Below are 12542 nucleotides of genomic sequence, written 5' to 3'. Positions count from 1 at the left end.
AACCTCCTTCCAAAGTTGTGGCCTACGGCGCAACGAGCGACCGCCCCCTGCACTTCAGCTCGGATCCATCCAAATCGATCTCTCAGATAATGCGCGGCTGCTCAATTTGAAATTGACCTTTTCCATTCTCTCTTTGTCGCAAAAAATCATCATTTCCCGGTGCCTTCAGTTGCCTTGGGTGTGGTCGCGCCTCTTGTGTTGTTTCCCCGCTAGGATCCCTCGCACCCCCCGATCGCAGTGCATGTGCACTGTGTACGGTGACGGTGACGGTGACAGAGCTTACTTTCTCTCTTGATCGCGAATATTTTCTCTCACGATGGACTCTGGGTGGCAGCCCTACCAGGATCCCCTGATGGGTGACTCTGCGCAGTACGATACTGGGTTGGCGTCGCATCCTCAGCAACTAGGCTCGAAGTACGGTCAGCCACCGCAGTCACAGCCCCCGGTCGGGTTCCAATATGAGACCTTTCAAACTCCCGGCACCAACTCCAAGCCTTCCTCTGCCGGTCCCAACTCCAAGCCTGTCTCCATGGCCTCGTCTCCGACCGCCACGCCACGTAACCGGGATTATGTCACCGATGCGGATGCCACTATGGAGGACGCGGACCCATACAACCGTGCCAAGTACCCCTCGAGGCCGAATCATCACAATCGCGCCTCGTCTCAATTCCTCTCGCAGACTGAAGAGTCGTCGGCCGCCCGCAGATATTCGCCCATGAATGTCTTGTCGCCGCCGATGTCATTCCCTACGAGCCCCGGGAAGTCCCAGCAAAGCTACGGCTTCCCGCCCTCGGCGCCAGGCCAAGCGCGACGGTCGCCGGCCAGGTCGGCCGACTATGCATCGCCTCCCCAGGGATATCAATCGCCGCCATGTAAGTCGCCTTTCGTGTTCAGCTCACCCTACCTGTTGCTAACGGCTGTCTTAGCGAATCGAGCCTCTAGACCACCCCCGCTTCAGGCGGGCGACCTCAGCCCCGACCAGTATTATCCCCCGTCCGCATCCTCCCACATAAGTTCATCATTCGGCCCCGGCACACGATCCCCAAGATCCGGCTCCCTGCCATTACAGATCCCTGGACGTGGTCCGGTTCCCAAATTTCAGAAGATCAAGTCGGTTCAGGAGCTGCAACCGCGGGTCCACACTCAACCTGCGTACCGACGTGCGAACCCAGAGGGTGGTTTTATTAGCGTAAGTGATCCCTGAAACCTTTCTTTCTCAGCTCACAGACTAATGGCTGTGCTCCACAGCCCCTCCAAGCCTTGACTACGCACCTTCCTTCGACGTACCGCATCTGCAACCCGAATTTCAATTACGAGTCGTCCAGGAACCCCCCGACGCGTATTAACAAAGCCTAGCAAGGGCGTGAAGAACGATGGTTATGACAACGAAGACAGCGATTACATTTTATACGTCAATGATATTCTGGGTAGCGAGGAAGCTGGTCATAAGTAGGGCGCTCTCCCATCGATCGAGTCTTGTCTTGTCTAATCAGTCTACAGGAACCGTTACCTCATTCTCGATGTCCTGGGCCAAGGTACATTCGGTCAAGTGGTGAAATGCCAGAACCTGAAAACACAAGAGGTTGTGGCTGTCAAGGTCATCAAGAACAAGACCGCATACTTCAACCAGAGTATGATGGAGGTTTCGGTACTGGATCTTGTAAGATTCTATCTCATCTGCATCTTATAAGGAACCTATTGCTTACTTTGCCGCCCTACAGCTCAACAGCAAGTACGATAAGAACGATGACCATCACCTTCTGCGTTTGAAGGATACATTTATCCACCGGCAGCATCTGTGTCTTGCCTTTGAGCTTCTCAGTGTCAACCTGTACGAGCTGATCAAACAGAATCAATTCCGCGGATTGAGTACTACCCTCGTCCGTGTCTTCGCGCAGCAATTGTTGAACGCTCTCAGCCTTCTCAACAAAGCGCACCTTATCCACTGTGATCTGAAACCGGAAAACATTCTTTTGAAGAAGTCAGTTAGCTGTCTTGTCTACGTTTAAACCCCGGACCCCTTTGAACACGCCGCTAACACGAGGACAATAGTCTCGAGAGCCCTATCATCAAAGTCATTGATTTCGGTTCTGCATGCGATGAGCGGCAGACCGTCTACACATATATTCAATCGCGCTTTTACCGATCACCAGAAGTGCTACTTGGTTTGCCGTACGTTGAGCATATCCAGTCCCTCGTTTTCATCTCAGTCATGGTCTGACCAGCCCATAGGTACTCATCCGCAATTGACATGTGGTCTCTTGGCTGCATCGTCGTCGAGCTCTTCCTTGGCCTCCCTCTCTTCCCCGGCTCCTCTGAATATAACCAGGTCTGTCGGATTGTTGAGATGCTGGGACTACCTCCAACATGGATGCTTGAGATGGGCAAGCAATCAGGCGAGTTCTTTGAAAAGACATCAGATGAGTATGGGCGGAAGACCTACCGTCTCAAGAGCTTGGAACAATACTCGCGAGAGCATAACACAAAGGAACAGCCAAGCAAGAAGTACTTTTCTGCCTCGACCCTAGAAGAGATCATTCGGAGCTACCCCATGCCGAGAAAGAACATGAAGCAGGCTGAGATGGAACGAGGTTGGTCTTTTCTTATGCAATCTGATGGCAAATTCTGATATATTTCGACAGAACTCAACAATCGAGTCGCATTTATTGACTTTGTGCGTGGCCTACTGTCCATCAACCCTCTTGAGCGATGGTCTCCCCAGCAGGCGAAGCTTCATCCTTTCATCACTCAGCAAAAGTTCACTGGCCCATTTGTGCCCCCAATGAATTTGAAGTATTCGACCATCAATAAGACGGTCGCACCTGGCGTTCAGCAGCAGCAGCAGGCTGAGGCTGCTAGTAAGCAGCGCGCGGCGCAGGCGGCTCATGCGCAGTCAACGTACAACATGCAGATGAACCAGTACCATGCTCCGGCCCATGCTCAGGCCCCACCAATGTATAACGGCATGTACCAGCAAGGCGCACCACCACCGCCGCCTCCGTACCCCACACAACCGCCCGGGTATGGCCACCAAATGAATATGGTACCAGGCCAGATTCCTCCTCAACCTCAGTATGCCCCATCGCAGAGCCTCTACGCTCAAGCAACAACACGGGCGGGCCGTCAGCGTGCCTCTACGATGCATGACGGAGGAGGCATTCCGCCGACAATCCAGCGAGTGGCTAGCCACCTTGACCCTAGCGCGCCCATTCGCCTGCAGCCTAGTCCTGCTTACTACCCGCCCCCTGCTGACGGTTACGTCGATGCGTCTGGCCAACAACGTCGCCGTGGTAGTCGAGCTGGCGGAAGCGGAAACGCAACAGGAAATGGAAACCAGCGCAACCGAGACTTTATCCGCACACTCGAGGACGGGGTCCTGAGCGAAGGGTACATGAATCAGAATCAGTGGCACTAAAGTACGACCAGGGTATCTGGGGTTCGCTCTGCCAAGTGCCTATTGCGGTTGCTCCGTCTTTAGTTCTGTACTAGGATCCTATCTCTCGCACACGAGCATCATACGCCTGGAGCGTGCGCCTTCTCCCTTTTATCGGCGCTAGACCCCCCTCTGCTCTCTAGTTGATGCCTAGAGACTTGCTCGATATGCCCCCAGCACCTTCTTTCCTGACCCACCCAGTTCCTGCCGATGATCCTTGCTAAGTGATATTTGCTTAGCATGAGTCACTTCGACTGTGAGTCATTTATGATCATTGTTGCCTCGCAAGCAACTTGCCTCGCGCCAAAGCCAGCATGAATTTTGTCACGTGGCTTCTCCGTGGAGAGGGCAGAAATCGCTACTCGGCCTTACTTTGTGTCGAAACACGCCTCAGTCGCTTGCGAAGAGGTGAGGATTATATTGAGTGTGGTCGGATCTCTCTGAAATGTGACCTGGCCACTTTCTTCCCGTTCCTGTACTTCCTGCTTCCTGTTTACCCCTCTGCCTTGCGAATGGTTTAACGCAATAACTCTTTCGGAAGTAGCGGCTGCAATGATTGTTACTGTATTTTTTTGCTCTCGTTCTTTGTGGTCATTTTTTTGGCATAGCCTGGAGTATGAAAGAACGATATCACCAAAGTTGCTTATCTATGTCTGAGTAGTCGATCCCCTTCGTGCGCGTCGATGTTTGATTTGCTTCGGGGATTTCTTCTTTTTCTTCTCGGTTCGTGTTTGGGTTCTTAGATTAATGTGTGGCTCTTTCGCTCAAAACAGTTGGGCCGTGGCATAACGAGCGTGTACGACAATTCAAGAGCATTGTTTGTAAATCCTCCTCGCGACAATCGATGATCAACGAAGTATAGATCAAGTAGACCAAAAAAAAGTCGCGGAGAGTCACTCCGGTTGGCGCTAGTCCCGATCGGGTTTAGTCAGCCCCTCGCTTAAATTTCGTGTGTGGCTCAACCCGCCATTCAACTCCATTCACTTTTTGACAAAGGCCTTCGTGCATCACCATATCCAGCATGGCGTCGCGTTTCTTCTACGGCAGCGACAGCGAGTCCAGCTCCTCCGGCGAGGAGGAGGATGTTTACGACCACTCCGAGGAGGAAGGCAGCGAAGCCGAGGGTTCTAGCGATGATTCTTCCGACTCTGGTTCCGACTCCGATGAGTCTGACGACGGCAAGACCGGTATCAACAAGTTCTTGAGGGATGCTTCCGACAGCGAGGAGAGCGAGGATGAGGAGAAGGTCACAGTTGTCAAGAGTGCCAAGGACAAGCGATTGGAGGGTCTGGAAAACACGATCAAGTTGATCGAGAACGCTCAGAAGATCGGTGACTGGTCTGTCATCTCGACTGGTGAGTGTTCTTTTGTACCGATTCAGACGGCCTGATCAACCCGATGTTGGGATAGCGGCCGGTGTTGATCTGGGATATGGATTTGGAGGCTGACAACGGATATTTCTAGAGTTCGACAACCTTAACAAAATGATCATCAAGGTCAACCAGTCCGGCCCGACCCCTAAAGTTTACGTCAAGGCCGTTGCCGACCTCGAGGACTTTGTCAACGAGACCACCAGCAAGCAGAAGTCCTCCAACAAGAAGATGAACGCTAGCAGCCAGAAGAGCCTGAACGCCGTCAAGCAGCGTATCAAGAAGAACAACAAGGAATATGCTGCCCAGATCGAGAAGTATCGCGCCGCCAAGGACGACTTCATGGCCAGCGAGGAGGAGGTTGAGAAACCCGCTCCCACCCCCGCCCCCAAGCCCACCAGGATCGAGAAAATCGAAAACTTCGCTGCTGCCGCTGCCGCCGGCGACGATGACGGTTTCGCTACCGTCGGCCGTGGTGGCAAGACTCTTCAGTACACCCCCGAGAGCATCCTCAAGCACCTCCGCGTCATTGTTGAGTCCCGAGGAAAGAAGAACACCGACCGTTTGGATCAGATCCGCACCATGGAGAAGCTCCTCGAGGTGGCCAACACCCCGTATCAGCGCATCCGTGTCTACCTGACCCTTATCTCTACTCGTTTCGACCTGACCTCGGCCTCCGCCAATTATATGAGCCCCGATCAGTGGAAGCACGCTGACCGCGAATTCGGCACTCTTTTGTCTGTTCTGGAGGAGCACCGCAACTTCATTATCTCTGAGACTGCCGATGAATGGGAGGATGATGAGAAGCTCCCCACTGTCGCTGATGGCGAGACCTTCTACATTCCTGGCAGCATCGTGTCCTACATCGAGCGTCTGGATGACGAGCTTACTCGCTCCTTGCAGCAGATCGACCCCCACACTGCTGAGTACATCGAGCGCCTGAGTGACGAGCAGCAGCTGTACAACAACATTGTTCGCACCCAGCTCTATGCCGAGAGCCTGATCGCCGATGATAAGAACGACGCTCGTCAGGACAATGTCAACCGCGTTGTCATCCGTCGGTTGGAGCACGTCTACTTCAAGCCATCCCAGGTTGTCTCCATTCTCGAGGACGCCACATGGAAGGCTCTTCCCGAGCACCTTGACTCAACCATCACTTCCCGCAAGAATGCTGGAGACGTGGCCCACCTCCTCCAGACCCTCACCAACTACCTGTTCCAGCACAGCGACGGCATCATTCGTGCCCGTTCCATGCTGTGCCAGATCTACTTCCTTGCCCTGCACGACCAATACTACCGCTCTCGTGACCTGATGCTCATGTCGCACTTGTCCGAGAACATCTCCAACTTCGACGTCAGCACCCAGATCCTCTTCAACCGCACTCTTGTCCAGATCGGTCTGTGCGCCTTCCGCGCCGGTCTTATTTACGAGGCCCAGACTACCCTCGGTGAGATCTGCGGCAGTGGCCGCCAAAAGGAGCTGCTTGCTCAGGGCATCATTCTCCAGCGTTATTCCACTGTCTCCCCCGAGCAGGAGCGTCTGGAGCGCCAGCGCCAGCTGCCCTTCCACATGCACATCAACCTCGAGTTGCTTGAGTGCATTTACCTGACTTCTAGCATGTTCCTCGAGGTTCCTCTCATGGCCCAAACCTCTTCTTCCCCCGAGATGCGCCGTCGCATGATCTCCAAGACCTTCCGCCGCATGCTTGACTACAACGAGCGCCAGGTGTTCACCGGACCCCCCGAGAATACCCGCGATGGAGTGATCATGTCCGCCAAGTTCCTCGCCGCCGGAGACTGGAAGAAGGCCGCCGACATGCTGGCATCTATCAAGATCTGGGATCTGATGCCGCAACCCGAGAAGATCAAGGAGATGCTCTCTGCCCAGACCCAGGAGGAGGGCCTGCGCACCTACCTCTTCACCTACGCCCCCTTCTACGACAGCCTCTCCATCTCCTCCCTCGCCGACATGTTTGAGCTGCCCGTTAAGAAGATTGCCGCTATCATTAGCCGCATGATCTCCCACGAGGAGCTTGGCGCCGCCCTCGACCAGGTCAACGACGCCATTGTCTTCCGCAAGGGCGTCGAGCTCTCCCGCCTGCAGTCCCAGATCGTCACCCTGGCCGACAAGTCCATGTCTCTTCTCGAGTCCAACGAGAAGACTCTGGAGCAGCGTACCCAGGGTATGGCCAACGCATTCCAGCGCGAGTCTGGCCCTGGTGCCCGCGGTGGCCGTGGTGGTGGCCGTGGAGGTGCTCGTGGAGGTGGCCGGGGAGGTGCCCGTGGTGGTGCCCGCATCCCTGGCGGTCAGCAGTTCGGTGGTGGTGCATTGGGCGGTGCGATTAAGGCTTAAAGGGTGCGTTTTTGATCTGATATAATGGCATGCCTTCTTCTCTTTTCCTTGCACTTTTTTCCTATGGTTTTGTTTTTTCTCATGCCATTTCCGATCGCGAAGGAAATCCCTCGTGTCAGTCGATGACTCAAAATGAATGAATATAAATGGTTAGAAGACACCTGTCTTTGTCTTTCGAGTAGACTCGAGTATCTATGCTGAACGTAGGCCTCGTTTTGATATTTTTATGAATCTCTCTTATTCCCCCTTCCTCGTACATTGATGTTTTAAGAGAATCGATCCAGAACATTGAAGGTACCACTGAAAGTGAGGAGTGCCGAATATTCTGAATCGTCTCCCAGATGAGCTATAATATCTCGGGAAAGATCGTCGGTCAGTCAGTCATTCCTGTTCCCCGGCGTAGGGTACTGACTTGGCCATGGCTGCTGATGGATCTGGCCCATGGACTCGCTATTTACATTTTTCGCATCGTCCCTCAATTCCAAAAGTCAATCACAATTGAACAAGCCTACTCAATACCCCATATTTCATTACCCATGTTGTACCCTCCGTTGCACCTGCTGGAACTCTTGCGAATTCAACGCCTCATCGTCCCCCTCAAAACACTTGTATCTTCGCCCTTTCTTCAGCCTCTTCCCCTCTCCAAATCCCAACTTACCTATTGGAACGACCTCGTCTTCAGCTCCTGCCACTGACACATCTCGCACAACCCCCGACACCTCATCTAGTTGAGTAACATAGTCCGTCTTTCGTCCAACAAGCATCGGAAAGACCTTATCACCCGCCGCAGCTCCAATCCGCAACATAACAAATGAATCCAGACGGCTCGTCCACCGCACAGAGAACCCCGCATACAGACTCAAGAACAGCAGCGGAATCAAATAGAAGCCCATCAGGATAGAGACGAGTACAATTCCCCCCATGGAAATGGACGGTATCTCCATGTCCTTCCCTAGATCCTGGTACACGTCCCAGCTCCCTGGGAGAACATTAAGCAGCTGTGCATTGCATAAGTATGCTGCCGCCGTGAAAACTGACGGGAATCTATTCGCGCCATTGGTAAACCACTGCAGCCATGTGGAGATGAGCGAACCGGCCGGGTTCCACGCATCCTCGGTCCAGATGCTGAAGGAGATGCACTCGTCATCAAGCCTGCCTTCTGATGTGTCGAGAATGAGATTTGAGAGAGGTGGGTTGGCGATACAGACGCCCGAGAAATTTCTGTTTATAGCACCCGTAGCTTTGCTTTCAGCCTCGATGGCAGCGTAGGCTGCTGGGAAGGTATCGATGAACGAGCCCGGGCCGAAAGTTGCAAGGGTGGTCATGAGGAGGGGGCCTTTATATGTTGTGCTTAGGGGGGGACAACGAGCCGGCTTCTAATGTTGTGGTATTCGATGTGGTTGAGCGACGGTCGTATGTCGACGTCTGCCATGAATATTTGGATGATTGGACCATGCATTTTTCGTCGCAAAAGTTCTCGGGGTCGGTTTCGAGGAGAGGGCCCGCGATGTTGTCGTTCATGTAATTGGGGAGCTCAAAATAGCCGGATGTGGTATTGACGGTAATCTTGTAGAGATACTGTGTGATGTATGAATATTCGGCGGAGCTGAAAGCGGCGATGTCTGAACCAGTCAAATTCAGGTAGAGAACTTCGGTGAAGTCTTGCCGGTCGCGTGTCATTTGCCAGCGAGATTTCGTACTGCTTGCTGGCATGCAGGCGATGAGGCCGTAGTAGCTGGTATCAGCGTCATCAAAATCATATGAAGATTGATAATCGAGGTAAAGGGCGCCCGACTCAGTGCTACAGTTGGCTGGAAATTGTTCTGCGGCGATAGTTTCATAAGTAGCCGTAGAATTCACGCGTGGTGCGAATTGACGCAGCAGACCTGTGTTGAATCCACTGGGTAGCTGGGAATAGAAATTGTCAGAGGACAATCCATGAAGCGTCAGAAACTGCACACCGCTGTCGTTACTCCATATATTAGGGTAGTAGGTGGAGCGATCTGCCTGGCTGAGAGCACTGCGGGCCTGAAGCACATCAAGGCCAGCTTGACTGTTGAGAGTACTGATGTACTTGCTATCCTTGGTGTTGAAGTCACTGATTGCTGCTCTGTTGCTAGGCTCCGTTGGAATCTTGATAATTTCCGTGGTAAGGAACAGCGATTGTATGGGATAAGTGATAGCACCGAAGATGTAAACAATAATCGCGCCAAACAGCAATGCGCTGCCATGTTGCTTCCACCTTCCTCGGACTAATGACAAGTATAAAGAGGGGTCGTCCCATCTTCGATCGGCCAAAGCAGTAACTTGGCGCAGTCGAAAGTCCCTGTCGTTTTGGTTCTGTGTAAAGACCACTGCAGCACTCGCGCAGACGGCGGTAATTAAGGGAAGTGTAGCGACCTCCACGATGGACTGCACTATATACACGGAGCGATATATTTTCGCAGACCGTGCAAAGTTGGCCATTGACTCGTCGTCATCGTAGATTGCATTCTTGATTTCATAGCCCCATGACTTGCCGTTGATCGGGCGAAAAGAAAGAATCACCGTCATAACCCAGGCATAAATAGCCATAGCAATATAGAGGATTGTGACAATGGTCACCCACGCGGAGCGATGAAGTAGGGTGCTGTGTCCTCTTGCAATAATATTGCCTGTCGAGTGCACTTGGCCATAGGATGGGAGCTCCTCATCATGCGACGGCGTAGAGTTTGCTCTTGAGATAGTTGAGTGGCGCTCAGCATATTCTGATATTTCACCTTCTTCCAAACGATTATTGCTTGGCAAAATATCCTGAAGATGTAGCGCACCTCGCTCTTCCATTTTTCAGTTCTTGTCGTCTTTCGTGAGAGATGCGTAATGTCCAAAAGAAAGGGCCCCTGAGGCCGGGGCCACCATGACCGTTTCTGCCTCTTGGCGTGCATTGCCGACCGGGACAGAAGCTAAGCGCACTCTTCCAACCGAACGCACTGAGCGCCAGAGGCCATTGGATGTCCTTCGCGAGCTGCATGATGAGGCGCACTCAAGAGACCCTTTGATTGGCCCGGTGTCTGATGGGAAAATTACTATCGGCTTATCTTGGTCCTGGGCTCTTTGAACAGCCTCATGCTCGATTGTCTAAATGCTTTGGCTTGTGACATGACAGTCAGGGCCGCAAGAACGATATAACAAGAAACCGTATGTAATATTGGGATGGTCTTATACATGGGTCTCCATGGGGCCAAGTACTTGCGATGGTGACCAGGGCGGGTTATGGAACCCAGGAAAGGGGCCGTGCCATTACATTCACTCGCTTAGGTCATCCGATGTAGTGAACATCCACGGGCGTATATATCATGATTTGCTTCCTATCATACGTAATTGCGGCATGGAATCAGACCGACGGACCTATCATTGCATGAAAAAGTAAAGGAATGATAATGTCCGTACATGACTCTAGGATTAGGGCCGACCACTTTTCGTCAGGTCAAATCAGCATCGTTCACAGTGGCTCACATGGGCCGGTAACAGCATAAAAAGTAGATGGGAAAATTCAAAGATAGAAAAAAAACATACAACAGCAGGGATTCGCTGGTGGTCACCCACCCAACTATCGACCTACCGGCGTGTGGCTTAAGTACGGCTGAGCGGACGGGAAGCCCTGTTCTCGCGGAGGTGCTCGTGGAGGTGGCCGGGGAGGTGCCCGTGGTGATGCCCGCATCCCTGGCGGTCAGTAGTTCGGTGGTGGTGCATTGGGCGGTGCGATATCTTCTTCTAAAGCACCTCACTCTCACTTCGACCTCGTTTCTCTCTTATTTCGCTCTTACCTTTCTCTCACTTTACCTTTACCTTTCTCTCACTTTACCTTTACCTTTGCCTTCGCCTTTGCCTTCGCCTTTGCCTAGGATGTCTGATAATCAAGGCTTAAAGGGTTCGTTTTTGATCTGATATAATGGTATGCCTTCTTCTCTTTTCCTTGCACTTGTTTCCTATAGTTTTCTTTTTTCTTATGCCATTTCCGATCGCGAAGGAAATTCCTCGTGCCAGTCGATGACTCAAAATGAATAAATATAAATGGTTAGAAGATACCTGCCTTTCGAGGTACCCTCCGTTGCACCTGCTAGAAGTCTTGCGGATCCAACGCCTCATCGTCTCGTTGATCTTGTCGCGGAATAGGAAGCTACAGACGTAGTTACGACGTACATAGTACACATTCAGCAGGCCGTAAGTCAAAGACCATGATCCCCGTTGAAACTCTTTGAGGGGGCCTAGGAAAGCTCTTCTGGAGGGTGTATTGGAGGGTCTTCTGGAGAGTCTTCATATACATTGGCTGACATCTCGTGGCATAGCTCCGATGACTGGATTGCGGCCGTCGCGACCCCCCCAAACGGCCCTGACTACGGAGTGGCTGTGGGAAAGGTTTGCAGGTAAGTTACGGCTCATGGGCCTCATCACTGCCCCTATGCCCGAGGAGTAAACACTGACAATTGTGGATCATGTTGAAGGCAACACCAGCCGCCCCCTCCCCATCTTGTTGGAGTCTCTCGGCCCCGATGTCATCAAGCCCGCCGCCGATAGCCTGACTGAAGGCGACGTCAAGTTCGTCCTAGTCCCCTCGGGGTACGACACCATCTCCCCTCCGTCTACCCCAATAGCCCCCGCCACGCCCACGATCGCCTCGCCTGCCGCCAGCCCCAACTCTAAGTGGCGAGACCCCGCTAAGGTCGCCGCCGCCTCCACCGCCGTACGCAATATCACCCATGGTGTCAAGGAGGCCACTATGGATCCGAGTTCCATGGTGACTTTTGCCTCGGTAAAATAAGCAGGTTGTGAGTCGACGGCGTTCCTCTGTTGTTTTGACCGTTTTCTTCACTCCGAGAACCCGAGTGAGGTGAGCTGAATGAAAACGGAAGTACCACACATACAGGGGACGGGGAAGAGAAGGGTGGAAAGGGTGAGAGGGTGAGAGGGAGGTGTCTTGTCTTTATCTTTTGTTTTTGTATTTTCATTCTGGGTTTCTTTTCGTTGACTGGCCCTCTCTGGAGGTTTGTATTGTTATTCTGGGATTCTTTCCGTCGACTGGCCCTCTCCGGAGGTGACCATGTCTAAATTCATACTATTGGTGCCTCGAGGCACCTTGATTTTCCCCGTGGACATACATTTCGCTTTTTAATGTAGAGTCTTTGTCCGCCAAAGTTAGATTTTGTATTAAATCCTCATTGATTGACCGTCATGATAGATTTATAAAATATTTGAAGAATTATTGAGTCCTGGATTTTAGACCGTAATAGAATATCTTCCATCTCGCAGGGCGAGAGAAGCTTTCCAGAAAAGCAGGCGATACTGGGATTTCAAATCAAGCGAATAGAAATAACCAAGCAAATATATCCACATGGATCATTCAAGTT

The 12542-nt window shown here is 52.3% G+C and overlaps 4 protein-coding genes across 4 annotated transcripts; 3 read left to right on the top strand and 1 right to left on the bottom strand.

Moving 5' to 3' along the window:
* Window positions 1-316: 316 nt before the first annotated feature.
* On the top strand, window positions 317-3415 carry N7477_001655 (putative protein kinase Yak1; the record flags this gene model as incomplete). The annotated part of the gene is made up of 9 exons (XM_056963318.1): window positions 317-872; window positions 927-1189; window positions 1249-1283; window positions 1357-1449; window positions 1501-1660; window positions 1722-1981; window positions 2053-2172; window positions 2233-2591; window positions 2643-3415. The coding sequence occupies 9 exons, from the start codon at window positions 317-319 to the stop codon at window positions 3413-3415; spliced, it is 2619 nt and encodes an 872-aa protein (XP_056826237.1).
* A 1039-nt stretch (window positions 3416-4454) lies between these two features.
* nip1 (translation initiation factor eIF3 core subunit c) lies at window positions 4455-7155 on the top strand (the record flags this gene model as incomplete). Its single annotated transcript, XM_056963317.1, has 2 exons — window positions 4455-4788; window positions 4898-7155. 2 exons carry the CDS (start codon window positions 4455-4457, stop codon window positions 7153-7155), a joined length of 2592 nt encoding a protein of 863 aa, XP_056826236.1.
* A 530-nt stretch (window positions 7156-7685) lies between these two features.
* N7477_001653 (uncharacterized protein) lies at window positions 7686-9978 on the bottom strand (the record flags this gene model as incomplete). The annotated part of the gene is made up of 2 exons (XM_056963316.1): window positions 7686-8491; window positions 8565-9978. The coding sequence occupies 2 exons, from the start codon at window positions 9976-9978 to the stop codon at window positions 7686-7688; spliced, it is 2220 nt and encodes a 739-aa protein (XP_056826235.1).
* A 1510-nt stretch (window positions 9979-11488) lies between these two features.
* Window positions 11489-11956, top strand: N7477_001652 (uncharacterized protein; the record flags this gene model as incomplete). The annotated part of the gene is made up of 2 exons (XM_056963315.1): window positions 11489-11561; window positions 11640-11956. 2 exons carry the CDS (start codon window positions 11489-11491, stop codon window positions 11954-11956), a joined length of 390 nt encoding a protein of 129 aa, XP_056826234.1.
* Window positions 11957-12542: the final 586 nt, after the last annotated feature.

This window comes from Penicillium maclennaniae (genome assembly GCF_028827695.1).
Source record: "Penicillium maclennaniae strain IBT 15551 chromosome Unknown utg000002l:1.0-2354659.0:1.0-2356205.0, whole genome shotgun sequence".
Lineage (NCBI taxonomy): Eukaryota > Fungi > Ascomycota > Eurotiomycetes > Eurotiales > Aspergillaceae > Penicillium > Penicillium maclennaniae.
The sequence above is the reverse complement of the archived record's forward strand: the minus strand, read 5'-3'. Positions and strand labels throughout refer to the sequence as shown.